Below are 27,190 nucleotides of genomic sequence, written 5' to 3'. Positions count from 1 at the left end.
CTGCAGCTGCCGTCCCGGCTGCGTCGTTCGGCCCGCCCCCGGTACTGTTTCTTTAAATGGCGGAGAGGGTCAAGAAAGCAGGAAGAGAGGCGCGCGCACTCACGTGACAGGGGCGGGCCCGGCAACAAAATCCGGTCACGTGGAGACTCGCTACCCACCAATCAGGAGGCGTCGCATCAGGGCGGGGGCGGGAGGAGCTGCGGCTCTATGATTGGCGGAATACGCCGCGGAGGCCTCGGGGACTTTGGGCGTCGGGGAGTGCGCGAGGCGGCCCGGGTTGTGTGCACTAGCGGAGACAAAGAGGTGGCGGTGGCGGCAGCGGCGGAGCAGCCCTAGACGCCGAATTTTGTAGTGCTGAGTCCCGTCGCCATCTCATCTAGCGCGGCGCGAGGGCGGCTGGTCTCGCGGCGGCGGCGGCGGACGCGGAGGTGGCGGCAGCACATGGTTCCAAGAGCGCCCTGCGGTTGTTGGGTTCCAATTCCGTGGGGAGGGACAAAGGCAGCTGTGAGCGCTGGGCAACGCCCGGTCGGGTGGTGCTCTCGCCACTGCCCTCGATCCGGGCCTTGAAAACTGGGACTAATTTGTCTCCGTGAGGAGGAGACCACGGGACCGAGGCCCAGTGAGGGCCTGAGAGGCTGAGGCCGCTGTCTGAGGGAAAGGGGGAGGGGCGCGGCCCGCCTGAGTTGATAGGGTGGGTCAATTCTGTGGCGACTTAGTGGGCCACTGTGAGGTAATTTGACTCACTACCCTGAGGAAATTGGGGCGCACAGCAAGCTAGGTTTGATCTGGCTTTGAAAACGGAAATCGGTCTTCAGCGTTTAGGAAATTTTTCAGTTGGTAGGTGGTGAAGCCGAAACTAACGCCATATTCACTCGAGCAACATCGTGATCGCCAGTCTGAGGCTTATTTGATGGCGAAGACATGTGTGGCTATCCAGTTTTATGACTGCAGTTGCTAGACTTCCGGATTGGTAAGTTTCCGGATTGGTGAATTTCCTCACAGGAAATTGAGAGGAACAACAACAAAAAACTCGGAAGAACATGAAGATGGAGCAGTAATTAAGTCGCCAACTCCAGTATCAGCTACTCTAGGACGAACCACATTCCACTCAGTGAATTATCGCAAATTCGTGCTAAAGTTCCTTAAGACTACAGATTTATGACGTAGTTTATTCCAAAGTATTACATCGTAATCATTGAGAGGATAAAAAAGATTAAGAAATCAGTTTTTGTTTTAGACGTCTTTTTGAATATATTTTAGATGGATAACTAGATAACTTTGCTTAACTGAGCAGAGATTTACCAACTCTTTACTGGAAGGAGTCCTGAAAAATCTATTCCATTGTAAGCTTGTATTTCCCAATTAGTGGTTAAAGAACTGGAGACGTCACCGCAATCATGGCTTTCTCGAATTACAGCAGTCTGAATCGAGCTCAGCTAACCTTTGAATATCTACACACAAATTCGTAAGTATTCTGTAGGTGCCTTTGAGGTCACTGATAACTCATTGCTCGATATTCATATGGAAGTCTTTCCCAGGAAGTCGCGCATTTTTTTTTTTTTTTTTGGGATGTGTCACTGGAGGAGTCTTGAGCTCTGTATGGAAGAACTGAGATCAGTGAAATGTCTATTGTTAATCCAGAAGAATATGATCTTCCTTTACTGGATCCAAATTTATTTGATAGAAGGCAAACTAGTTCCTTGGAGTCTGTGTATTGAGTTTCATTCAAGTGTTTGATAGGAATCCAACAAGTACTCTTCTTGGATCGCCAAAAATTGGACTATTCAACTCCTTGTCTTTGGTGTCAACAGCCAATACAGTTGGGTAATAACAAGTCTTTTTTTTTTTTCTAAGAAGGAAAAAAGAAAAAAGAATGAAGACATTTAAATGACAACGTGTGAGAAGAAGTTATTTTTCCCCCTAGAAAACAGTTTGCTTTATTTTTCTGGGAAATTTATCCTCATCCAAAACAGTTTTTAATACGTTAAGCAGGAAGTGATAACTTGGTTAAATCCATGATTTAAATAGCCTTTCCACCAAAGTTTCACAAATCATTGAATACATGCTGTGTTTGTAGTTCTTTGAGTTTGTGAAGAGATTGCCATCACTCCATTGATCTGAAATATTTCAAGGTTAATCCTTACTCCCACTTTTTTGGAGTTGATGCAATGAGGGTATCATTGTTTAGTCTTTTAGTACATTCATTTGGCACTTTTGAGATGAAGGTAAGTTTCTCATTTTAGTACTGGAGAAGTGGTGAGCAGCTTAATGAATGGTCCAGAGATCAGAAGAACCACCTTCAGGATTGAGAATATAGACTCTAGTTTTCAAGTAATAGTAACTTTAGTTGGCAATTAATAGTACAATAATATAATAACCGTTTACAGAAAAGAACCACGTATTTGTGATAGTATCTGTAATTTTTTGATTGCTGTTTTTCCAATGAAGGAAATAAAATTTTTCTGAGTAGTGAATTGTCAAATAGCCTGGTTTTGTTTAGGAAGGTTCTTACTGAACTAGAGTATTAGAGTAGGGATTGTAGAGGTCACCTAGGTGTAGTTTTGTGTTGCAGCCTGATGAATCTGAAATCCAACTAGATAAGGTCTCTGATCAAAAGTTATACCCATCTTGCTCATGGCATAGCCATGAGCAGAACCTTTAGTATCCTTGTTTGTATTTGAGCTGCCACATTAAGAACAAGCAGTTGAAGGCCACTTAGATGTTCACAGATTGTGTTTGATAAACTCAGTTCTGAGTTTTGGGGTGAGGGGCCAAATTTGGAATGACAGACTATGTGATCTTGGAAGACCATTGAAGGAAACTGGAGACATTAGATTCTGGGTTCTTGTTTTAGCTTACCCGAAGATTGTATTTGATAATAAAACAATAGTGAAAAGTGAAAGTGTTAATTGCTCAGTCAAGTTTGACTCGTGGCCGCATAGTCTGTAGCCTACCAGGTTCCTCTGTCCGTGGAATTCTCCAGGCAAGGATACTGGAGTGGGTAGTAGCCATTCCCTTCTCTGGGGGATGTTGCCAACCCAGGGATGGAACCTGGGTCTCCTGCATTGCAGGCAGATTCTTTACCATCTGAGCCATACCATCTGAGTTACCAGGGACTGTGGCTTCTGCCAGTCACATTTAAACATGGTCAAAAATCATCTTTTTAGCAGTCCTACTAGAGTAAGGATTATTCCTGTTTTGCATTTGAGAAGACTGAAGTTCAAAGAGATTATTACGTGCCAGAGGTTACACAGCTTCAAGGCAGCTTCAAGGCACCGCTTCAAAGCGGTAAGATTTATCTGGCCACATGATTAGTGCTTTTAACCATTAGGCAACACCAGCTGTAGTCAGTTTTACCTTTAAAGGCTTGTTTCCTTGTATATATGCCAGAAGGTTTACTTTCCATTTTGAAAGTCTTCAATTTTAGACTGGGCTTCCCTTGTGGCTTAGCTGGTAATGAATCCACCTTCAATTCAGGGAGACCTGGGTTTGATCCCTGGGTTAGGAAGATCCCCTGGAGAAGGGAAAGGCTACCCTCTCCAGTATCCTGGCCAGGAGATAAATTTTAGTTTATCTCAGTGAACCTCTTAAATTGAGGATTCTGGGATATTTCATTTCTGTTGCTATTTTATGGCTTATTGAAAACAGAACAGAGCAGAGGGAAAGAATTGAACCTCAGTTAAGTCTCTTGTTTGAAATTGGAGACTTTTCTGGAAATTTGACTTACTGTGTTGAACTGGAACCACTTGCTTGCATAAATGTTTTTGAAAGTCGGATGTCTCATTTTGGAAGCTCTGGAATTTATTATCTGGATCAGACCTTAGAAGTTGTTTACTTTTGAATGTATCCAGTTCTACGAGAAGAAAATATGAAGCCCAGAACACCTAGATAAGTTTTTGGTTTGTAACCAGTTTCAAGACCTTTATTGTGACCGGACTGGAAGTTCATTTCTAGAGGAAACAAATTTAAAAATTTTCAGAAAATGTGACTTGTTAATGGTAATGATGATAGATGTGTCCACTGGGTTAAGTGGTATGGTGGTAACCTTCAGAGAAGGGAGGGCTTCCCTTCTCCCTTTTTATAATTAAAAAAACACAAGACTATTTTAGGCTGTCTGATATCTATAAATTGCCATGGTGTATATTGTGAAAGAAATGACTCCTTAGCACCCATTTAGCAGAATCCAGGATAGAAGGGTAGAAATCAGTGTGATGCAGTAGAAAGAGCATGGGCTTGGGAGCCAGCCAGGCTTCTCTTTGCTTCCTGGCTGTGTTCTTGGGTAGGTCTAACTTATCTGAGCCTTAGTTTCATCATTTACAAAACAGGACTAATCTGACAATGTTTATGAGGATTGTATAAAATAATGTTTATAAGTAATTAGATTGCACATAGTTCATAGTAAATATCAAATAGATAATGACAGTTATTTGTTCTAGTTATAATATTAGCTCATATAAACCAAAAGTTGGTCAGTGTGATAGCAACTTGATGTTTGGGGATGGTCATTAGGCAGATTAATTTTTAATAAGTTCTGGAGCATCTGTTGAAGATAATAAACACCTGCTTAGAATTATTATTGTTTTGGTATTGTTCTACATTAACTTGATTATACCAGTAAGGGTTTGAGGCAGGTCTGGGAAATCCTAACATGGAAGTCTTAGGTGAATTTCTTTAAAATACTGCAAATTGGTGATACGAGATGATTGAAATTAGGGTTTTTGAATAAAAATAGTTTTATGCTTTTACTGCTGTTTGGTGTGGTGGGTTTTGTGACTGCTGCTGAAAAGTCCATGAGCAGTCTAAGTGCCAGATTCAAGATGGAGTAATAGTCGTGATGTTCCTTTGGCAGAAGGTACATATCTTAAGTCCTTCTGTTTGCAGTATCGCTAAGTGGTTTGATAGAGCAGGGTGCTTATGTATAAGATGCCTGCTGTGTATGTCTGCTCCTGTCGGCACATTTAAAAGCTTACTGTCCCAGCCATTTTGTATCTTTGAGTTGTTTTATTGATATGGGAAGTGAAGGTAGAGGAACCTTTCAACTTTACATTTCTTGTGATTTATAATCCTGTTGAAATATGGGTTCACACTAAATATATTAAAGCCTTTGAATGTAAAAAGGTTTCCCTGGAATTTTTCAGCTTTATTTTCTAGCAGTTAAGGCAATTAACTCTGGACTGCATATCTAAGAACTCAGAACCTATCACTGTGTGATGGGGTTATAAATATTCTATTGCTTTAAATTCAGACTGAATATAAATAGACCATTTTCCTTACATAATAAGTAGATTTACACTTGAATTTGTCATTGGAAATGCTGAGATGCAAAGCTATTTTGATTGTGGCACAATTGGTATAAAAGCCACAATCAGTTGAAAGTGAAAGAGTTCGTTAAAAATCTTTGTCTTTTTCCAGATGGTTGATCTTTCTTGGATTACATGTAAAGAATCTTTATGTCTGTGAAGAAAAGAATTTCCTTTGATCCTTATATAAATAACTCTAAACTGCTCGCTAGCAATGAGTGCATCTCTTTGAATATTATTTGAAAAAAAGGGAAGATCTTTTATAGTTGGTATTTTTTTTTGTTATGATTTGAGAGATATTTCGAACTTTAGCATTTATTAGTGGGATCAGTTGGAGGTTTGAAGATTCTGAGTGTCGTCTCTGACCGTAGCAACAGTTGTCGCAAAAGGCCCCTTTTATGAAGTGACAGTGCACATCATAAAAACACCCCTTAGCTACGTTGAAAGATACGTTAACTTACCTGAAATCCGTTTTGTGGAACAGCATTGGTACTGTGTGGAACAACAAAGACATTTGGAATGTTTTTAGATTCTAAATATACAAAGCAGTTTTCTAATTGTGTAGAAAACAGTGAAAACTTAGCCAGAAGTGCTTTGTCCTTTCCTTTTTGAGAAGTTGCTGAATTCTGAATGTCTTTAATTTTCATGTGAAGTGACAAAAAATAGGTTTTGTGAGAAGCCATTGCTATATCTGTTTTTGTTTTTTTTTATTTCTTTGCCTGGATGGCAGAGGTATCAGAATTAGTTTTCCAGATTATTCATATTCACCACTGTCACTACCATAGGCCAGAGATTTCATTCTTCCTTTATTTCTACACAGATTGTAGTCTCAGATTGTATTCTTGTGTCCCCCACCCCTACCCTAGGAGCTTACTTCTGAGATTCCTTGAATTCAAGGAAATAAGAAGTATTGCAGTGGAATTTGTTATTTTACATTTTAACCTTCAAAAAATTTTAAAATGTATAGAAAACTAATTCACTTCATAAGTTACTTAGTCACTACAAAGTCAGACAGGAAAATGATTGGTTGAAAGCTTTAGAGCAATTACTAGTTTTTACTTTTAACTTGTATTACTTTCAGCAAATCAATTTATTTAATCTAGCTTATTTCTCCCGATTTAATACATGGAGTGATATGCAGAAAATTTTTTGTTTCTTCAGTAGATAATTTGAAGAATTTAGGGTGATACTTTTGGAGACAAAATTTTTTGAATAATTAAAGATATAGATGTTTTATGCAGGTTTTTTTCCTTGCGAAAATTTTTTTATTTCGTGTAAAATAATTAAGAATTAGATTTAGAGGAATTTGAGGTCTTTTCAGGGAAATTGGAGATTAAATTTCTACTTTTTGTTAAAGCATGGTACTTCATTTGGATCAGCAACAGATATATTCACTGTTCTCATGGGGAAAAGTTCTTCCTAAAATTCCAAGGACTAGTAGTTTGAATTTAAAAAATTGCATTTATAAAAATTTGAAGATTTATTTGAGGAAAAAACTGTTCCTGGACAGTTGAGTTTTGGTATTTATTTTATAAACAAGTGTTTTACAATTTGTTTTGAACAATACAGTAAGTACTCACAAATCCTAGATGCTGGCTATTTAATATTGGTATATTCTAAATATATATAGAAATTTTCACTTCATCTACTGACTGAAACTTTGTATACAAAAAAATTAACTGGAATAATATGGTTTTTTTTACATTATGATAGTAACATATTATGTGGGTTAATGCTTACAAAAGGAAGAGTCTCTTTATTTCCCTGGCAGTCCAGTGGTTAAGACTGCTGTTCCATTGCAAAGGGCATGGGTTTGATCCCTTTTCAGGGAACTAAGATCCATATGTTTGCACCACAAGGCCAGGAAAAAAAAAAAAAAAAATTCTAGGTGGTTCTAGGTTAATGCATCTACTCTTATATCTAATGAGGGCTATTATGGGAAATAGCACAAATTAAAGACGGTGTAAATAGAGGAAAACGTGCATTAATACCATCTTTATTGTGCTGTGAATATGGTAATTGTGAATTTATCCTACCTAAATTTTGAGTAGCCTCCTAGAGAAGGAGATGACCATTGGCTATCCTTCTGGAAGGGACTAACTTGAGCAACGACCCTAGGAGACCACACCAAACCTTTTTCCTCTTAGGAAGGGGTTGTTCAGGAGTATTATGGATTCCTTTATGTGGAGAAAGTTTTGGTTTTGGCCAAAATCAGGGAGCATCAAAAACTGGATTATTTTCTCCTTTCTCCCTACTTTCAAGTAGAGTATTTTTGCATATAAATTGCACAAGACTGAATGGTTTTTCATCAGTAAATCATCACAAAGGTATTGGTAAAGCTAAATGGTAATGATTTCTCCATTGAGTGTTCTTAGAGATATGCAGAAACTGATAGCCGGTAAAGGCAATGATAAATAAAATACAGATATTTTTCTAGGTAGAATATGAATAATGAAAAACATTGCTTTAGCAGTAGTACATCTGAGCTCTAGAAAGAATTGTGGAGAAGTTTAAAACTTGAGTAGTGTAAATTGATGCAAGTAGCAATTTTAGTTTTTTCTCAAAAAAACCTTTTAAATATTTTATAACCTTGACATTTTATTAGAACTATAGCTTAATTCATAATTCTTTTGCTGATTCTTAATATTTATCATTTCAGAACCACTCATGAATTCTTGTTTGGTGCTCTTGCTGAACTAGTTGATAATGCAAGGTATGTAGTCTTCAGGTGTGCAGTCTGTTCTTGAAAACTTTTTGGGTTTTTGTAATCTCTGATCTCTGAAGACTTGGGAGGAAGGCAGTTCTTTTGCATATGTGACTCACTCCTAGGAGGCATCTTACCCAAAAAGTATTTTAAATAGCACATCGGTTGATAATCCATTCATTTCTATGTTGCAGACTAAAAATAGTGAACTTACAACCTCCAAAGCTACTTTTCCTGTGTGTTAGAACAAGATGATTGTTGTGAAACACAGGGAATTAAGATAAAAACTTAGGGATCTAATTACTAGGACAAACTGTTTTAATTTGCACTACCAGGACAGTAAACCATCTATGTCTTTAAAATTATTTCTGAGTTCTGTGTCTTCCCAAAATGTACAGTCAGCCCTCTGTATCTGCAGGTTCTGCATCTGTGGATTCAAGGAACCACAGATCGAAAGTATTGGAGAAGTTCCAGAAGGTTCCAAAGGCAAAACTTGAGTTCACTGCTTGTTTGCAACTATTTACATAGCATTTACATTGTGTTAGTTATCATAAGTAACATAGAGATGATTTGGAGTAAACAGGAGAATGTGCATAGATTATATGCAAGTACTACACAATTTTATAGAAGGCAGTTGAGCATCTGAAGATATTGTTGTCCTTGGTGGTCTTAAACCATTCCCCGGAGGATACTAAGGAGTGAGTTTGTTTTTTTGTCAGATTAGACTAATTGATCAAAGCATCTTCCATTGTTAGCAGCTGTGCTTGGAAGAAATCATTCTTCAGCACGGTGTTATACTGAGTTCTTAGTGATAGAAGCCTCTAAATGTTACTGTGCAAGACTGAAAAGAAGTTTGGATTGCTTCAGGGATGGTGAAGTCCCAAATCAAAAGTCTGCCTATAATTATATCACAGATTTCTGAATGCACACATAAAATTCAGACACGGTGTTTATTGACCAATATGACTAATAAAGAAGAAGATAAGAGTTGACAAAAATACTTTCTAAACAGATGTCCAGTTAATGACATAATGGTAATTATGTCTACCGTTATACTTTTATTGTTATTATTTACTGGACTGCACATGGAAGGGTGCTAGTTAACAACTTGTTTAACCTGAAAAGTCCCATTTTCAGTGTTTTTCAATTGTTTCGGTCCTGGTTGACTCAATTTTTATATTTAAAAATGTAGCTTAATGGAACTATGTTTGAATTTGCCACTTGTTTAGTGATACGACAGTGTGTTTTGGCAAGCTGCTTTTTTATATATTACATGGTGAACTGGAGATTGCCCGGGAGTGTATGTTCCTGCTCATACACATACTTTGCCAATCTCTTCTGTTTTTGAAATGTTTTTATGTTTTTGGGAATAAGTAGCTGTAGAGTTGTATGGATTTGAGTGGATTATTTTGCATTTAAAAGCACTGAAACTCAGCGCCTCATTTTCTTTGCCTGCAGTTGGCAGAATTGGGCTAGATTACTTTCAAGCCTTTATGGAAGACTTCACTGATGACTGAGCTTTTATTTCAGCTGATGACTGGAACCTAATGGGGTGCCCTAAACTTCCTTTCAGGTTTAGGGAGGATAAGATTATAGGCTCATGAGTCAGTGTACTGACTGTAGTGTATATACCGTAAGACCTGATTTTCTTAGGCTTTGTGGCAGAGTATTGTTTTCCTTTTTTTCTCAAATCTTGGTGAGAAAGAACAATGGATGAAATATTGGAACATTGTTTATGATCGCAGTCAAACGAGTGATTGGAGTCATTTAGTGTGTAAAGGAATGTTCTTATTTATCCTCTAGCTGTTTTCACTGTGAAATTTTTATTTAAAAAAAGTGTATTCAGACCCTATGTATCTTGTGATTGTTTTAAATAACTTGGAGCTCCAGAGGTGTTTCACAGACATATAAGGAAAAGTGTGTTACCAAATGTAAAAGTATATCTTTAATGTATATAGAATTTCTTTTATGATTTCCTGAAAATAGATTCAAAATAGTATGTATCCCACTCAGTACTGTGCATCTTGATGGTTATACTTCATATTCTCATTTGAATATTGATTTTTTTCCCCAACTTTGCAGAGATGCTGATGCCACGAGAATTGATATTTATGCAGGTAAGACAGATACCAGTCTTCCTTCTCATGCCCAGTTCCCAGAAGAATTTACTGTTGTGCCTAAAAATAAATGAGTGGGAGATAACTAGTTTCTGGAGTCTGGGTAGACAGCCTGATTACTCCAGGTTATTAGGCAAAACAGGTAGCCCTGATCAGGTGTATAATAGAAATCAAGAATATTGGTATTAAGGGAACTACTGTGAGGTGCGAGGTGCCCAGATCTATCAGTCATTTCAGTTCAGTCGCTCAGTTGTGTCTGACTCTTTGCAACCCCATGGACTGCAGCACGCCAGGCCTCCCTTTCCATCACCAACTTCCGGAGTTTACTCAAACTCATGTCCATTGAGTTGGTGATGACATCCAGCCATCTTATCCTTTGTCGCCCCCTTCTCCTTCTGCCTTCAGTCTTTCCCAGCATCAGGGTCTTTTCAAATGAGTCAGTTCTTCACATCAGGTGGCCAAAGTATTAGAGTTTCAGCTTTGTCATCAGTCCTTCCAATGAATATTCAGGACTGATTTCCTTTAGGACAGACTGGTTGGATCTCTTTGCAGTCGAAGGGACTCTCAAGAGTCTTCTCCAACAGTTCAGAAGCATCAGTTCTTCAGTGCTCAGCTTTCTTTATAATCCAGCTCTCACATCCATACATGACTACTGGAAAAACCATAGTTTTGACTAGATAGACCTTTGTTGGTAAAGTAATGTCTCTCTGCTTTATGCTGTCTAGGTTGGTCGTAACTTTTCTTCCAAGGAGCAAGCGTCTTTTAATTTCACGGCTGCAGTCACCCATCTGCAGTGATTTTGGAGCCCCCCAAAATAAAGTCTCTCACTCTTTCCATTGTTTCCCCATCTATTTGCCATGAAGTGATGGGACTGGATGCCATCCATGATATTAGTTTTCTGAATGTTGAGTTTTAAACCAACTTTTTCACTCTCCTCTTTCACTTTCATCAAGAGGCTCTTTAGTTCTTCTTCGCTTTCTGCCATAAGTGTGGTGTCATCTGCATATGGATATTGATATTTCTTCCAGCAATCTTGATTCCAGCTTGTGCTTCACCGAGTCCAGCGTTTCTCATGATGTACCCTGCATATAAGTTAAATAAGCAGGGTGACGGTATACAGCCTTGATGAACTCCTTTTCCAATTTGGAACCAGTCTGTTATTCCATGTCCAGTTCTAACTATTATTTCTTGACCTGCATACAGATTTCTCAGGAGGCAAGTCAGGTGGTCTGGTATTCCCATCTCTTTAAGAATTTTCCACAGTTTATTGTGATCCATATAATCAAAGACTTTGGCATAGTCAATAAAGCAGAAGTAGATGTTTTTCTGGAACTCGCTTGCTTTTTCTATGATCCAGTGGATATTGGCAATTTGATCTCTGGTTCCTCTGCCTTTTCTAAATCCAGCTTGAACATCTGGAAGTTCATGGTTCACGTACTGTTGAAGCCTGGCTTGGAGAGTTTTAAGCTTTACTTTGATAGTGTGTGAGATGAGTACAGTTGTGAGGTAGTTTGAGCATTCTTTGGCATTGCCTTTCTTTGGGATTGGAATGAAAACTGACCTTTTCCAGTCCTGTGGCCGCTGCTGAGTTTTCTAGATTTACTGTCCTACTGAGTGCAGCACTTTCACAGCATCATCTTTTAGGATTTGAAATAACTCAACTGGAGTTCCATCACCTCCACTAGCTTTGTTCATACTGATGCTTCCTAAGGCCCACTTGACTTCACATTCTAGGATGTCTGGCTCTAGGTGAGTGATCCCACCATTGTGGTTATCTGGGTCTTGAAGATCTTTTTTGTATAGTTTTTCTGTGTATTCTTGCCACCTCTTCTTAATATCTTCTGCTTCTGTTAGGCCCATATCATTTCTGTCCTTTATTGTACCCATCTTTGCTTGAAATGTTCCCTTGGTATCTCTAATTTTCTTGAAGAGATCTCTAGTCTTTCCCATTCTACTGTTCTCCTCTGTTTCTTTGCATGGATCACTGAGGAGGGCTTTCTTATCTCTCCTTGCTATTCTTTGGAACTCTGCTTTCAAATGGGTACATCTTTCCTTTTCTACTTTGCTTTTTGCTTCTCTTCTTTTCATAGCTATTTGTAAGGCCTCCTCAGACAACCATTTTGCCTTTTTGCATTTCTGTTTCTTGGGGATGGTCTTGATCCCTGCCTTGTGTACAATGTCACAAACCTCTATCCATAGTTCTTGAGGCACTCTGTCTGTCAGATCTAATCCCTTGAGTCTATTTCTCACTGTATAATCGTAAGGGATTTGATTTAGGTCATACATGAATTGATGCTTTTGAACTGTGGTGTTGGAGAAGACTCTTGAGAGTCCCTTGGACTGCAAGGAGATCCAACCAGTGCATTCTGAAGGAGATCAGCCCTGGGATTTCTTTGGAAGGAATGATGCTGAAGCTGAAACTCCAGTACTTTGGCCACCTCATGCGAAGAGTTGACTCATTGGAAAAGACTGATGCTGGGAGGGATTGGGGGCAGGAGCAGAAGGGGACGACAGAGGATGAGATGGCTGGATGGCATCACTGACTCGATGGACGTGAGTCTGAGTGAACTCTGGGAGTTGGTGATGGACAGGGAGGCCTGACGTGCTGCAGTTCATGGGGTCGCAAAGAGTCAGACATGACTGAGCGACTGATCTGATCTGATCTGAGTGGTCTAGTGGTTTTCCCTACTTTCCTCAATTTAAGTCTGAATTTGGCAATAAGGAGTTCATGACCTGAACCATAGTCAGCTCCTCGTCTTGTTTTTGCTGACTGTATAGCGCTTTTCCAGAGCTATGTATCTATTTAAAGAAAGCCACTGGGAGATTAATTGGGTTGATTCGGAGTGAAATGACCAAGTACCACTGATTTTCTTGATTGGAGTTAGCAGGTGGCCAGGTTTGTGGGGTTCGTAGTTTCTGCAGCCAAAGAAAGATCTTCTTGAAGGCCATCTTATCCCTCTGTAATCTTGGTGAGGACAAATCCCAACTTGAAGAGCTGCTGGTGTCAGTTGTACAAAACAGATGTGTAACTGGATTGGCACTGAGGTTTGCAGAGATGTTCTCAGGCAGAGGAGTCAGGTAGGAAATAGGGCTGCTTTGCTTAGAATTTAAAAACATTGACACCGTCTATTATTCTTGCCTGATTGGCTCCGCTCTTTGGCAGTAAGGCCCTCTCTTTGTTATGGAGTGTGCACGGCAGTGACGGAAATCTTAGTCATTGTCGTTGCCCTGCTGCTGCTGCTTCTGCCAAGTCGCTTCATTCGTGTCCGACTCTGTGCGACCCCATAGACGGCAGCCCACCAGGCTCCCCTGTCCCTGGGATTCTCCAGGCAAGAACACTGGAGTGGGGTGCTATTTCCTTCTCCAGTGCGTGAAAGTGAAAAGTGAAAGTGAAGTCCCTCAGTCGTGTCTGACTAGTAGCCACCCCGTGGACTGCAGCCTACCAGGCTCCTCCATCCGTGAGATTTTCTAGGCAAGAGTACTGGAGTGGGGTGCCCTTGCCTTCTTCGTTGCCCTGCCCCCCTTTTAATAAACAGCTTGCTTTCTGCCTGTTCAGTGTTTGTACCAGCACATTTTTTGTCATTTGAGTGCTAAAAATTTGGAAGTGGAACAGAGGAAGATGGCTTTTAAATCCAATTTGGTTGGCATTGCCTCACTTTTGAAAAACTTGAGTTTTTATGGGAATATATGGTTATCATATAATCCCCCTTTCTCTTTACAGACCCATTTTGATCAATGGGAATAAGCCCTCAATAGGAAGTAATTCTTAGAACTTCCAGTGTCATATAATTGTAAAGAATATTCCCAGATACGATTTCCTTCTGCCTGATACACTTTGGAGCAAAGAAAATACTCAAAACAGTTAAAAATCAGCTACCCTGCTTAAGTTCTAAAAACCTCTGTTCAAAAGGCTCTGCCAAGTGGTGAAAATAAGACTTCTTTTATTTTTAGAAGAGAAGAACAGGAGAATGGGTCATAGCATAAGAAAGTTAGAAGATGGTTTTTAATAACCCTTAGGCCAGGAGGAACTTTCTTGCTTTTTCCATGATCCAGCGGATGTTGGCAATTTGATCTCTGGTTCCTCTGCCTTTTCTAAAACCAGCTTGAACATCAGGAAGTTCATGGTTCACGTATTGCTGAAGCCTGGCTTGGAGAATCTTGAGCATTACTTTACTAGCATATGAGATGAGTGCAATTGTGTGGTAGTTTGAGCATTCTTTGGCATTGCCTTTCTTTGGGATTGGAATGAAAACTGACCTTTTCCAGTCCTGTGGCCACTGCTGAGTTTTCCAAATTTGCTGGCATATTGAGTGCAGCACTTTCACAGCATCATCTTTCACGATTTGAAATAACTCAACTGGAATTCCATCACCTCCACTAGCTTTGTTCCTAGTGATGCTTTCTAAGGCCCACTTGACTTCACATTCCAGGATGTCTGGCTCTAGATGAGTGATCACACCATCATGATTATCTGGGTCATGAAGATCTTTTTTGTGCAGTTCTTCTTTGTATTCTTGCCACCTCTTCTTAATATTTTCTGCTTCTGTTAGGTCCATATCATTTCTGTCCTTTATCGAGCCCATCTTTGCATGAAATGTTCCTTTGGTATCTCTGATTTTCTTGAAGAGATCTCTAGTCTTTCCCATTCTGTTGTTTTCCTCTATTTCTTTGCATTGATCGCTGAGGAAGGCTTTCTTATCTCTTCTTGCTGATCTTTGGAACTCTGCATTCAGATGCTTATATCTTTCCTTTTCTCCTTTGCTTTTCGCTTCTCTTCTTTTCACAGCTATTTGTAAGGCCTCCCCAGACAGCCATTTTGCTTTTTTGCATTTCTTTTCCATGGGGATGGTCTTGATCCCTGCCTTGTGTACAATGTCACGAACCTCATTCCATAGTTCATCAGGGACTCTGTCTATCAGATCTAGGCCCTTAAATCTATTTCTCACATCCACTGTATAATCATAAGGGATTTGATTTAGGTCATACCTGAATGGTCTAGTTGAGAAATCTGTATTCAGGGCAGGAAGCAACAGTTAGAACTGGACATGGAACAAAGACTGGTTCCAAATAGGAAAAGGAGTACATCAAGGCTGTATATTATCACCCTGCTTATTTAACTTATATGCACAGTACATCATAAGAAACACTGGACTGGAAGAAGCACAAGCTGGAATCAAGATTGCTGGGAGAAATATCAATAACCTCAGATATGCAGAGGACACCACCCTTATGGCAGAAAGTGAAGAGGAACTAAAAAGCCTCTTGATGAAAGTGAAAGAGGAGAGTGAAAAAGTTGGCTTAAAGCTCAACATTCAGAAAAGGAAGATCATGGCATCCGGTCCCATCACTTCATGGGAAATAGATGGGGAAACAGTGTCAGACTTTATTTTTGGGGGCTCCAAAAATCACTGCAGATGGTGACTGCAGGCACGAAATTAAAAGACGCTTACTCCTTGGAAGGAAAGTTATTACCAACCTAGATAGCATATTCAAAAGCAGAGACATTACTTTGCCAACAAAGGTCCGTCTAGTCAAGGCTATGGTTTTTCCTGTGGTCATGTATGGATGTGAGAGTTGGACTGTGAAGAAGGCTGAGCGCTGAAGAATTGATGCTTTTGAACTGTGGTGTTGGAGAAGACTCTTGAGAGTCCCTTGGACTGCAAGGAGATCCAACCAGTGCATTCTGAAGGAGATCAGCCCTGGGATTTCTTTGGAGGGAATGATACTGAAGCCGAAACTCCAGTACTTTGGCCACCTCATGCGAAGAGTTGACTCACTGGAAAAGACTCTGATGCTGGGAGGGATTGGGGGCAGGAGGAGAAGGGGACGATAGAGGATGAGATGGCTGGATGGCATCACCGACTCCATGGATGTGAGTCTGAGTGAACTCCGGGAGTTGATGATGGACAGGGAGGCCTGGTGTGCTGCGATTCACGGGGTCGCAAAGAGTCAGACACGACTGAGCAACTGAACTGAACTGAACTGAACTGGAGGCCAGGTGGAGGTATCATTCCTGCACCACAGTAGGTCTCCCACCCCGGAGTGCTTCAGTGAGGAGCAGGAACTACCACCTCTGGAAGAAGTCGAAGCTGTTTACATCATTGCACAGATGGCAAAGCAGAGAATAGGTCTCCACTGCAAGTGATGTGGAAGGGGAAAAAATCATCCTGTTTTGGAAGAAGCTTTTTTTTTTTTTTTTTTTTGGGCTGTGTAGCTTATGGGATTTTAGTTCCCTGACCAGGGATTGAACCTAAGGTCACAGTGTGAGAGCCAGGAATCCTAGACACTGGACAGCCAGGGAATTCATGGGAAAAACTTTTAAAAGAGATCATCTCTGCTCCTGTTTACCACCTTTGACCTTTCATTTCAGTCTTTCAGTTGTTTACCACCTTCGGTGGGTGGATTTCAGCAAAGACATGCAGTGCTTTCACTTGGAATGCAACAGAGCAGTTGGATTTCAATTTAAATGCAAATAGCCCAGTGTACTTTTATTGTGTGCTCAGTGTTACCTGTTGTGCTTTGGGAGGACTTTGGGAGGAGTCCAGAGAGGATGAGGTGGGGCCTTTGCTAAATTGCCCTTAGAGAATTTAGTTGTTAATCAGAGACAGTTAGTACTCCACAGATGATTAGGGAACAATAACTTGATCTAGAGGGAACTATCAAGGTAGTTACGGATTAAATGGTATGATAGAAGCACTAAGCACTCTACCGTTTTGGGAAAAGACTTCATTTACTCCGAGTGCCTTGAGATTGGGAATCTTGACTGAGGTGCCCCAGCTTCACACTCTTCTACCTCAGTGTTATATTAGCACATTCAATAGAAGTAAAAGCTACCTCATTTTACAAATAGGATAATAGAATTTGTTGTTGTTCAGTTGCTCAGTTGTGTCCGACTCTTTGTGACCCCCTGGACTGCAGCACTCCAGGCCTCCTTGTCCATCACCAACTCCTGGAGCTTGCTCAAACTCATGTGCATCGAGTTGCTGATGCCATCCCATCATCTCATCCTCTGTTGTCCCCTTCTCCTCTTGCCTTCAGTCTTTGTTAGCTTCAGGGTCTTTGATAAGGAGTCAGTTCTTCGCATCAAGTGACCAAAGTATTGGAGCTTCAGTTTCAGCATCCAGTCCTTCCAATGAATGTTCAGGACTGATTTCCTGTAGGATTGACTGGTTTGATCTTGCAGTCCAGGGGACTCTCAAGAGTCTTCTCCAACATGACAGTTCAAAAGCATCAGTTGTTTGGCGCTCAGCCTTGTTTATGGTCCACCCCTCACATCCATACATTGACTTCTGAAAAAACCATAGCTTTCACTCTATAGACCTATGTCACTAAAGTAATGTCTCTGCTTTTTAATATGCTTTCTAGGTTTGTCATAGTTTTACAAAGAGCAAGTGTCTTTTAATTTCGTGGCTGTAGTCACCATCTGCAGTGATTTTTGGAGCCCAAGGAAATAATGTCTGTCAGTGTTTCCATTGTTTCCCCATCTATTTGCCATGAAGTGATAGGACCGCATGTCTTGATCTTCATTTTTTTTTTAATGCTGAGTTTTAAGCCAGCTTTTTCACTCTGCTCTTTCACATTCATCAAGAGGCTCTTTAGTTCATAAAGGACAAACTGTATGGAGGATAATAGAATTAATAATATAATATGAAGTTTTTGTTGTTAATTTATCAGGGAACGTATTTTCCTGTCTCCCTTTCTGAAAGTAGCTTGATCCTGAACTTAGAAATCTTCCCAAACATCAAATGTAGTTTGAATTTGCCACAAATTCACATTACAGCTTAAAGAAGGGTGAGAAAGAAACCAGACTCCGATACCCAACGTGTTCCTGTTAGATGAGGCCAGATTAGAACATGCCTGTCAGACTATGTTTTTATTGACTTTCTGGACTTCCTTCAATAGGGACTGCTGTGCTTCTAAGAAAGATTCCTCTTGTGATGCCAGGTCAGTGGTTAGTAAATGGAAACTTAGAGCAAATGCAGCTGAAATGAATACTGTTCAAACAGATTGCAGAGTACGATGAATAACTTGATGGTCGTTCTGTTACAGCCTCTGCTGAGGACGGCGTTATCTTGTTACCTCTGACGGTTCACTTAAAGCTCCATTTTATGTCTCCTCCAGCTTCTTTTTCCTGTTCTCCTCACTGGGAGCTGGATGGAGGAATGTTGCAGTAATTGGGAGAAGCCAGACTTGGTCATATAGGGGTAGCTTAGATGGGCAGCCTCCCACATGGTTCTGTGATTGTCCTAAGCTGCCACTGGTCTGAGGCACAACTGCACAGAAGGCAGTTTGGTTCTGTCCTCCTCTAGGATGTGAGAGGGGGCGCAGACAATCCCCAGCTGCCCAGAGCCCCTCCTCTGTCCAGAACTCCCACCAGCTTCATAGAATCCTTTCCTCGAGGCTTCGGATGTCATTCAGTTGGTTGATTAAAGTGAGTAGAAGGTGTGAGGCATGCATGTCCTAACTGCTGGAACATCTGGGGGTTTTGTTGCAGGCAGGGGAGCCTCTAGTTCTTGCTAACTCTAGCTCTGCTTTACAAAGAGTGGTCCAGTAGTGGACAGTATTGGCATCGCCTGGGAACAGTTTAGAAATGCAGATGGAGACCTCAGGTCCTCCAGGGTGGAGCCCAGAATCTGTTGTAACAAGCTCTTCAGGTGATTCTTAAACGCACACTGCTTTTGCTCGAGCTGACGCTCTTCTCTGTCTTCTTCTGCTTCTTAACTATATGCTTGCAGGGGATAGTGTCCACTGGACTGGAAGCTCCCTGAAGGCAGTGGTCATAGTGGCATTGTTCTTGGCTATTATCTTCATTACAGGGCCAGGCACATCAAATAAATGTGTGATTGTGAAGCATTGTGAAGATGCCATACTGCCTGTTTTTTGTTTTTTTTTTACGAAGTTGAAGGAGTTACTGCCATGTCAGCTAGTCTGTCTTGGCTGCACATGACCATGGACCTGAACACTGCTAGACGCTTTCAGGCTGTGGGTCATTTATATGGCCAGGAGGACCCTCCATAGGTGTGTCTCTTAAACGGTATGAAAAAGATTTAAAATGAAGTCCTTGAGCAAGAAAGGGATCTCAGAGCCAGTGTTAAGAGATGACTGTGTGTTAAAACAGCCTGTGAGTCCTATTCTACCAAACGCAAGGGCCTGGAAGCAACTTCCTAGGTAGTGTTCAAGAAATACTAGTAATCCTTGGAGATTTTTCAGATGCATTTGGCTTGAACCACTTTCTAGCTCCCAAAGCAGAGTCTTCATGTGCATCTTAGGCTAAATCATCCAGCAAATGGCTCTTGGCTACATTTAGAACACTTCCTGTACCATGCTCTGTCCCTGACCCAGTTGAGTCTCCATCTGACACTTTGCTTCCTCCAGAAGAAAACTTTGAAGATTTTTGTCCCTTTTCTGCACTTGCTTCTGCTTACTAGATCTCATTTGGATTCTCCAGACTGATAAAAGTCTCTGCCACAAGGAGAAATTTTCTTATCTACCAGTCGGGCTTCCAGGAAGGTCCTTATGCTTGAACTATCAAGAAGCATTTGTTAATGTTTCAGCAAAGTTCAGCCATGAAATTAAAAGACGCTTGCTCCTTGGAAGAAAAGCTATGACCAACCTAGATAGCATATTAAAAAGCAGAGACATTACTTTGCCAACAAAGTCAAAGCTAGTCTAGTCAGAGCTATGGTTTTTCCAGTAGTCATGTATGGATGTGAGAGCTGGATTATAAAGAAAATTAAGTGCCGAAGAACTGATGCTTTTGAACTGCAGTGTTGGAGAAGACTCTTGAGACTCCCTTGGGCTGCAAGGAGATCAAACCAGTCAGTCCTAAAGAAATCAGTCCTAAATATTCATTGGAAGGACTGATCCTGAAGCTGAAGCTCCAATACTTTGGCCACCTGAAATGAAGAACTGACTCATTGGAAAAGACCCTGATGCTGGGAAAGATTGAAGGTGGGAGGAGAAGGGGACGACAGAGGATGAGATGGTTGGATGGCATCACCGACTTGATGGACATGAGTTTGAGTAAGCTCTGGGAGTCAGTGATGGACAGGGAAGCCTGGCGTGCTGCAGTCCATGGGGTCACAAAGAGTTGGACACGACTGAGCGACTGAACTGAACTGAAAGTTCAGCTTCCTGAACAGCAAGTGATACTTGAAAATCTCTGTGGTTTATTGTACTTTTGAAATAGCATTTTAAATTACATTAACCCATTTAAGAGGCAATTATAATTTACTTGAATCTTTAGCCGGAGGGGAGGACAGAGCATTTTAGACTGAGATTCCCTTGCTAAGGTAGTTGTATAAAGTGGACAAACTGTAGCTTGGTGGAGACAGAAATGTCCTCAGTTAGGAACTAGACTCCAAAGCCAGTTTGGACTTATCTCTGTAGCACTGTAAACTGGCCTTCCTCCTTTTAGTGTACATGGTCTCCTGATCCCAAGACCTGTGCTGTTCCTCCTTTGCCCGTGTCAACTCATGACTGGAGTCGAAGGGCACCTTGGAAACTCTCGTTTAGCAGCCCTTTCCCTATTGGGGAGACTCTTGTATGGCGTTCGTGGTGTACTTGGACCCAGACTACTCTGAGTGACCACTTGCTGCTGCAGCAGCGGCCCCTGCAGGGGGTTCTTTTTCCCCTCGGGAGGGTGGCCTTAGTCTGTGGGGTTCCTTCCCATCAGCCAGGATGCCTGGCCACAGCTGTACCATATCTTACTGTCCAGTGACTGCCCCTCCTCCCAGGCCCTTGGGTTGAATGAGGCTCAGACCTTTGAGTTTTGAGAGCCTGGGAAAGAAAAGCAAACTTTCCCATTTCCCTCTCCCCTGCTGGCATTGCTAGAAGGAGAAGACCTTTTTGGACCCAGCTCCACAGTGAAACGCCTTCCAATCATACCCAAGTCGCTGCCCTCTGGTGGGTAACCGCCTAGTAATGGCAGCTCCTTCTTTTACAGAAAGGCGAGAGGACCTTCGAGGAGGATTTATGCTTTGTTTTTTGGATGATGGAGCGGGAATGGATCCAAGTAAGTGATGGGCTGATTGCTTCTTTTGGGGAGGATGCAACTAAGCATTTTTATAAAATGCTTATTGTGTTCATTTGTTTTTCTGTTGCCTCACTCTTGTGACTAGAAGGGCGAGGGCAGTCTCTTGCAACATCTCAGGCTTAATTCCACTCACGGATTTGCCAGGTCTTGTCCTAATGTGGGAGATAGGATCTGAATGGCAGCCTTAAGTCCATCAGGCTACTTGTCTGTTGACATTGGCTTGCATAACATCCTGGAGCTGGAACTGTGGCCTGCCCCAGCCTCGTTAGCGCGTTCTGGTAATGGAACTAGGACCTCGTGATGGTGGCGCTGACGGGCCGATCGCAGGTTTCCTCCATTTGCCTCCCAGTTGTGAATTTCCTGGCAGAGGTTTTCAGTAGACAGACAGCCCCGCTTGGATTGATTTTTGAGAGCCTGGGAAAGAAAAGCACACTTTGCCCTTTCTTTCTCGCCTGCCTCTTCAGGTGATGCTGCCAGCGTGATCCAGTTCGGGAAGTCGGCCAAGCGAACGCCTGAGTCCACCCAGATCGGGCAGTACGGGAACGGGTTAAAGTCGTAAGTATACCAGAAGCCCATCACAGGACTCAACAAAATCAAGCGTTGCTCTCCCTGTCACTCCATCACCTTAATCCTGGAACAGGAGGACAGTCAGGAAGGGGTGGTGGTTAGGGGCTTAGCAACTGATGGCCAGAAACGTGAACTAAACCAACTTTCAGTCTGGTTTACGCCACAGATGAAAGAGTGTGAATTTCCAGAACCGTTGAGGAAGGAGAATCTGTAGGCTTCTCTTAGCACTGTGTTCTGGAACGGTGCCTCCCCTCTGGTTGGAAATTCTCATTTGTACCTCTGATTGAGGATGCTCGTGGTCGTTTGGTGTGCTGGGGATGCATCTGAGGCGGTGAGGGTCTCCCGGTGCAGCGTTGTTCCCAGAGCAGCTGTCATGCTTTGTGCCAGGCACTGGGGATCCAGGGTGAGAGACCCAAAGCCTCCCCCGCATGGAGGGCCTGGTTGCTGCTCACATGTCCTGCCAGGCCCTGTAGCAGGGACTTACCTTATGTCTTCATATCCCTTGGGACTTCTTTCTCAGTCCCTTGGTTCCCACTTGTTTGGTGTGTGGAATGTGTTGTTCTGGTTTTGAGCAAAGCCCCAAGAGAAGGGTTTCTATTTCTGAAATGCTCGTTTCCAGCTGTACATACCTTTGGATGGAATAAGATTTATTGGGATTAGAGTTTGTACAGATGGAGTTCTGAGTCATGTTTCTGGTCTTGCTGTGGAAACGTGTTGTGTTCTTTGAGGGTGTGTTTGGCTGGGCAGCAGCATCGGCTGTGCATCTGTGCAGCAGGCTTGGGCTTGTGCGGCAGAGAGACGATGCCTCCCACGACTACACAGACCTAATGCCTGGACTTCCCACTCGTCTCTCAGTGTCAGGCACTTAGCACGTGCTGGACACTGTGCTGAAAAACTTCACCTGGGTGATATAGTTTAATCCTCACCCAAGCCCTGTGAGGTGTAGGTACCATGATTCTCAGCTTCAGATGCAAGAAGCAAGGTTTATCTGGGTGAAGTGACTTGCCCAGAGGTGTGAAAATGCCCAGGTGTAGAGCTGAGGTGTGCACCACGTCTTTCTGATGGCAAGGCCGGAGCTGCTGTCTGCCTCACTTCAGTCAGATAAACCAGGGTTCGGATGTGACATCAGTCACTTACCCTCTGAGGCTCGGCTTCCTCCTTTGTAACTTGGGGTGTAACGCGTGTGAGTGGGTTAAGAACTACGCGCTCTCGCTCAGGGCCATGAGTGCCCTAGCCTGGTTTCTCACTTCTGATTTTCTCTCTCCTTCTTTAATCTTTCCATGCTAAATTTTTGGCCTGCTTTGGTGGACCTGGGGTAGGGTCTGGGAACCTTTTTTTTTGCCCCTGACGTGTTCCCTAGGTGATTCTGGTGTGGTCATCTAAGTTTCCAACCACTGATGTGTCAGATGTAAGAAGCCCGGACTTCCCTCCTGGATGGTAGGCAGCCTCCTCCCATGTGGTTTCATCAGCTCTATGGCTGCAGACAAGCCCTTTCTCCTCTCTGAACGTCTGCTTCCTGCTGTAGAATATGGGCTTCTAATCCCTGACATTCTTCCTTACTGAGCAAGTTTCGGGAGCAGAAGAAATGTGAGCCTGAAAGTGCCTAGAAGACCAGGAAGGAAAACACAGAGGTTGGGAGTGTTGTCATCAGCGCATTTTAGTAGAACGCCTTTTGGGGAGGAGCCATTGAGATGGGGCCATCTAGTGTTCAGACTGAATTCATTTTGAGTTGAATTTAGAAATTGAGAGTTTCAGGAGGAAGTGATTTGTGGTGAGAAGAAGGCTAAGAAGCAGAGAAGTCGGCAGAGAAGTGGCATTTTTGAGTGGTTGCTATTTATTTTCCCTCCAAGGTCAGGATCAAAGACAGAGGGAAGAGGCACAAAAGTGAGATTTTGCCAAATTAGGGCATGAGCAGGCTTTGACAGAAGGCAAGCTGGCTCGCCGCATTTTGCCTCTGGTAGGCTTCAGGGAGGAGAAGGCGATGGCACCCCACTCCAGTACTCTTGCCTGGAAAATCCCATGGATGGAGGAGCCTGGTAGGCTGCAGTCCATGGGGTTGCTAAGAGTTGGACTCAACTGAGTGACTTCCCTTTCACTTTTCACTTTCATGCATTGGAGAAGGAAATGGTAACCCGCTCCAGGGTTCTTGCCTGGAGAATCCCAGGGATGGGGGAGCCTGGTAGGAGGCCGTCTATGGGGTTGCACAGAGTCGGACACGACTGAAGTGACACAGCAGCAGCAGCAGCAGGCTTCAGGGAGGCAGGAGGAGGACCATGGGATCGTCTCGGGGAGGGAGCATTGCCAGCGCCTCGAAAAACGGAGAACGAGAGACAGAACTTGGCAGCCCCCAGGGTGTCTCTGGATAGTGTCCTGGAGTTTTCCCGAATGTTTGGGGAAATCGGTCATGGCATTCACTTGTGTGCTTGGCATGCCGGCCCGGCTTGTGTTTGTACACAGAAGACAGTAATACGGCTTCGCACCACCATCACCACCCTGGGGTCTTAGAGGACTAATGAGGTAGCAGAAGCTGCTCAGGAGACGGGAACCGCGTGGCCATTGTTCGGTGGGCACCCCTCCGCCAGTGTTTCACGCTTTTACCCTGTTTCATATTGTTGGGAAAGATCCTTGCCTGCTCCTCAGAAGGATTAACTCGGCCAAGTTGAGGAAGGGGCAGTTGATTCCATTCAGACTTCTGCCTTCTGGAAGTCAGCCTCAAGGCATATTTCTTCAGAAACCACTCGGGTCCAACAGCAGGGACCTGTGGCTTAATGAGTAGACATAACAATACAATTCAAGACCCAGGATGGCTGTGGTTATAGGCCATGAGCCAGTGGTAGGCCGCCTTGAAACTCTTCAGCAATGATGCTTTGCCTGGTTAGCCCTGTATTCGGCTGAGCCTCGAGGTCACCCTGGTTTTAGAGGACTTGTGAGCACAGGTATTGTGGGCTGTTCCCTTCTCCTGACAGTGCTGTCCTTCAACAAGCGGATGGGGTGGGTTAGTGTGAGCTGGATATGCTCAGCATGGAAGTCAACGTGTTGAAGGTGTTACTGGAGTGAAGCCTGTGTGGCTGGGAGGTGCCCAGAGCACGGAAGCGACAGGCTGGGGCTGGTGCTCGGTGGTGAGAGAGGAGAGAGCCTAGTGTGGTGGGGCCTTGTGGAGAAGGTGGTAAGGAGAGCTGGGCCCGTGAAGGACAGGAGGAGGAGTGTCTCAGGGGAGGAAGGGGCTCGAGGGCTGTGGCGCTCAGCAGGGGGTCCTGGGCCCCACGGACGCCTTCAGGAGAATCCTCCAAAGGCAGTTTCATCACACCCAGAGCAGGGATTTGCTCTTTTTTTCAGTCGAGCTTTTGATTCCCTGGGAGAGTAATCCTTGTCTGCTTCCCTTTCAGGGGCTCGATGCGCATCGGGAAGGATTTTATCCTCTTCACCAAGAAGGAAGACACCATGACCTGCCTCTTCCTGTCACGCACCTTTCATGAGGAGGAAGGCATTGATGAGGTGGGTCCCCCCCTCACGTTCCTAGTCACCATCCCACGTCTCCCAGTTCTGTCCAGGCTCTTCTCGCAGGTCACTTGTATGCTGGGCTTGTTGGGGTTTCAGGATTGCAGCCACACCCCCGGTTAGGGGATTAGCCAGTTGGTTGTATGAATTGGTTAAGGGGTTAAGGCAGGTGTCATTTCACAGCTTTAGAGAAGTTGTTCTAAGAATGAGGCTGCACGTGGCAGGAGCCAAGAAGTGCATTTGTATCTCTCCTAGATCTGCAGCTTGAGTTTGGTCCTGGGGTGTGGGTCGGGGCTGGGGGTGTCCCTCTGGAGAGCTGTTTTATCAGGGGGAGTGTTTGGGGCCTCCCCCACTATGGGTGGAGACCACAGCTGGTGATAATAATAGGAAGAGCGCTGTCTTTCCGGTGTGATGGTGATTTAGTGGCATGTGCCCTGAGTGCATTTTCTGTTCACCGTCAGTATCAGAGAGGCAGTCTGATTACCCGCAGGGGCCTGGGTGGGGAGTGAAGCAAGTAAACACATGGGAAATCAGTGTTAAGTTCTTCGGTAAGTGGCAGCTGTCACTCAGCCCCAGCTGATTATTGTTACACTAGAAGGAAGGTCTAATGACTCTAGAATATTCTGATTTTGAAACCTTTTGGTAATTAAAAACATAAGTTACCCAGCTGATTCTGGGCCTGGTGGCTCAGATATCTGCAGAGCTGGTCTGGTGAGGTCCATGCCCGCTCACTGGAGGATCATGGAAGGCCTGCCCAGCCTCAGGCTGGACTACCTCCTTTGCTGTGAGAAATGGAGGCAAGAGGTTGAGAAAGGGGGCCGAGCGGGTCTGCAGAGAACATGTCTGTCGCGTAAGCAGGCGGATTCGGTCAGAGCTTCAGTGGCTTCCATCTGTGTTGGCTGGCTGTGCCTGGACGGGCCCTGGCCTTGTTTAGATGCGAGGCTGGATCGCAGTAGATGAGCTCCTGCGCATTTTCCTGGTGAGCCAGGGAGCGCGTTTGCCTCTTCAGTGAGTCAGGTGCCGCAGCAGGAGAGCATTCTTGGGAAGGAGGGGCCGGAGGGTGCAGCCCCTGCTGGGCTCTTCGCGTCTTTTCGTGAACGACTGAGGGTGGCAGGAGGAGGGGTGCACGTCAGCAGAAGTGGTCCAGGTCCTGAGAGTGGGTGGGGGCTTGGCAGATGGTAGAAGCCTCTGGAGAACAGGGAGGGCAAGTTGGACTTGACCCCCAGGCCTTGGGAAGTGTGTGAGACTTTATTAAAAGCAGCCACTAAAGGGAATCTAAGCAGGGGTATGACAGTGTCAGATTCTCTTTGGAAAGATCAGTTTGGCTATTTGGTGGCTGGACTGGAAAGATCAGGGCACTGGTGTTGAGAGGCCGCGGCTGTTTGTAGCCTGGCGGGACTCCAGGAAGTTGGATAAATATGAGTGGTCGTCATCTCGTGGGGCTTCAGATTTGGTGGTCAGTCAGTTGGAGAGGGGAAGGGGAAGGAGGAGGGTTCATGGACGGCTGAGGTCCTGGTGTGCCGGGGAAACCAAGAGAGTGGCGACACCGAAAGAAAAGGAGCTGTGTTCCCACGGCAGGCGATGCCAAAAGCCGTGAAGAGCCCACAGGTTAAAGCGATGCGCTTGTCACCTGGGATGCTGAGAAGGATGGGAGGTGTGGCGAGAGGCACAGATTCATAGAACACAAATGGAGCTCAATACCCCTGGCCAAAAAGCTAGGTTGAAATTTTTTCCTTACTTGGTGCTAGAAGGTCACTATTTTGGATCGTGCTCTAGTGTGAACTCAGCCAAGATTTTAAAATAAGATCATTTTCAGCTGGGTAGGAATGTGTCCAAACCAGCCCCAGGGTTGGTTCTTAGGAACCAGTGAAGGGCCTCAGAACTCTTAACAGTTTATCACCACAGAGCTTGTTAAGACACAGAGTCCCCTTCTGCACAGGGTGGGCATCAGTTTCGACCCTGCTGGGGT

At 43.6% G+C, this 27,190-nt stretch overlaps 1 protein-coding gene across 8 annotated transcripts in view; it reads left to right on the top strand.

Moving 5' to 3' along the window:
• Window positions 1–63: 63 nt before the first annotated feature.
• MORC2 (MORC family CW-type zinc finger 2) overlaps window positions 64–27,190 on the top strand; it is a 41,292-nt gene continuing 14,165 nt past the window's right edge. Inside the window, exons 1-6 of one of the 8 annotated variants that reach the window (XM_055549540.1) lie at window positions 64–1,465; window positions 7,960–8,013; window positions 10,087–10,121; window positions 21,067–21,135; window positions 21,621–21,711; window positions 25,110–25,218. In XM_055549540.1, the coding sequence (XP_055405515.1) occupies window positions 1,398–1,465; window positions 7,960–8,013; window positions 10,087–10,121; window positions 21,067–21,135; window positions 21,621–21,711; window positions 25,110–25,218 (426 nt within the window). In that variant the 5' untranslated portion in view covers window positions 64–1,397. The remainder of the gene's footprint in view (window positions 1,466–7,959; window positions 8,014–10,086; window positions 10,122–21,066; window positions 21,136–21,620; window positions 21,712–25,109; window positions 25,219–27,190) is intronic. The other 7 variants (XM_055549538.1, XM_055549544.1, XM_055549536.1 and 4 more) reach the window with 7 other exon arrangements.

This window comes from Bubalus kerabau, chromosome 16 (genome assembly GCF_029407905.1).
Source record: "Bubalus kerabau isolate K-KA32 ecotype Philippines breed swamp buffalo chromosome 16, PCC_UOA_SB_1v2, whole genome shotgun sequence".
Lineage (NCBI taxonomy): Eukaryota > Metazoa > Chordata > Mammalia > Artiodactyla > Bovidae > Bubalus > Bubalus kerabau.
Note: the sequence above shows the minus strand (reverse complement) of the source record. Positions and strands in the feature narration are given on the sequence as shown.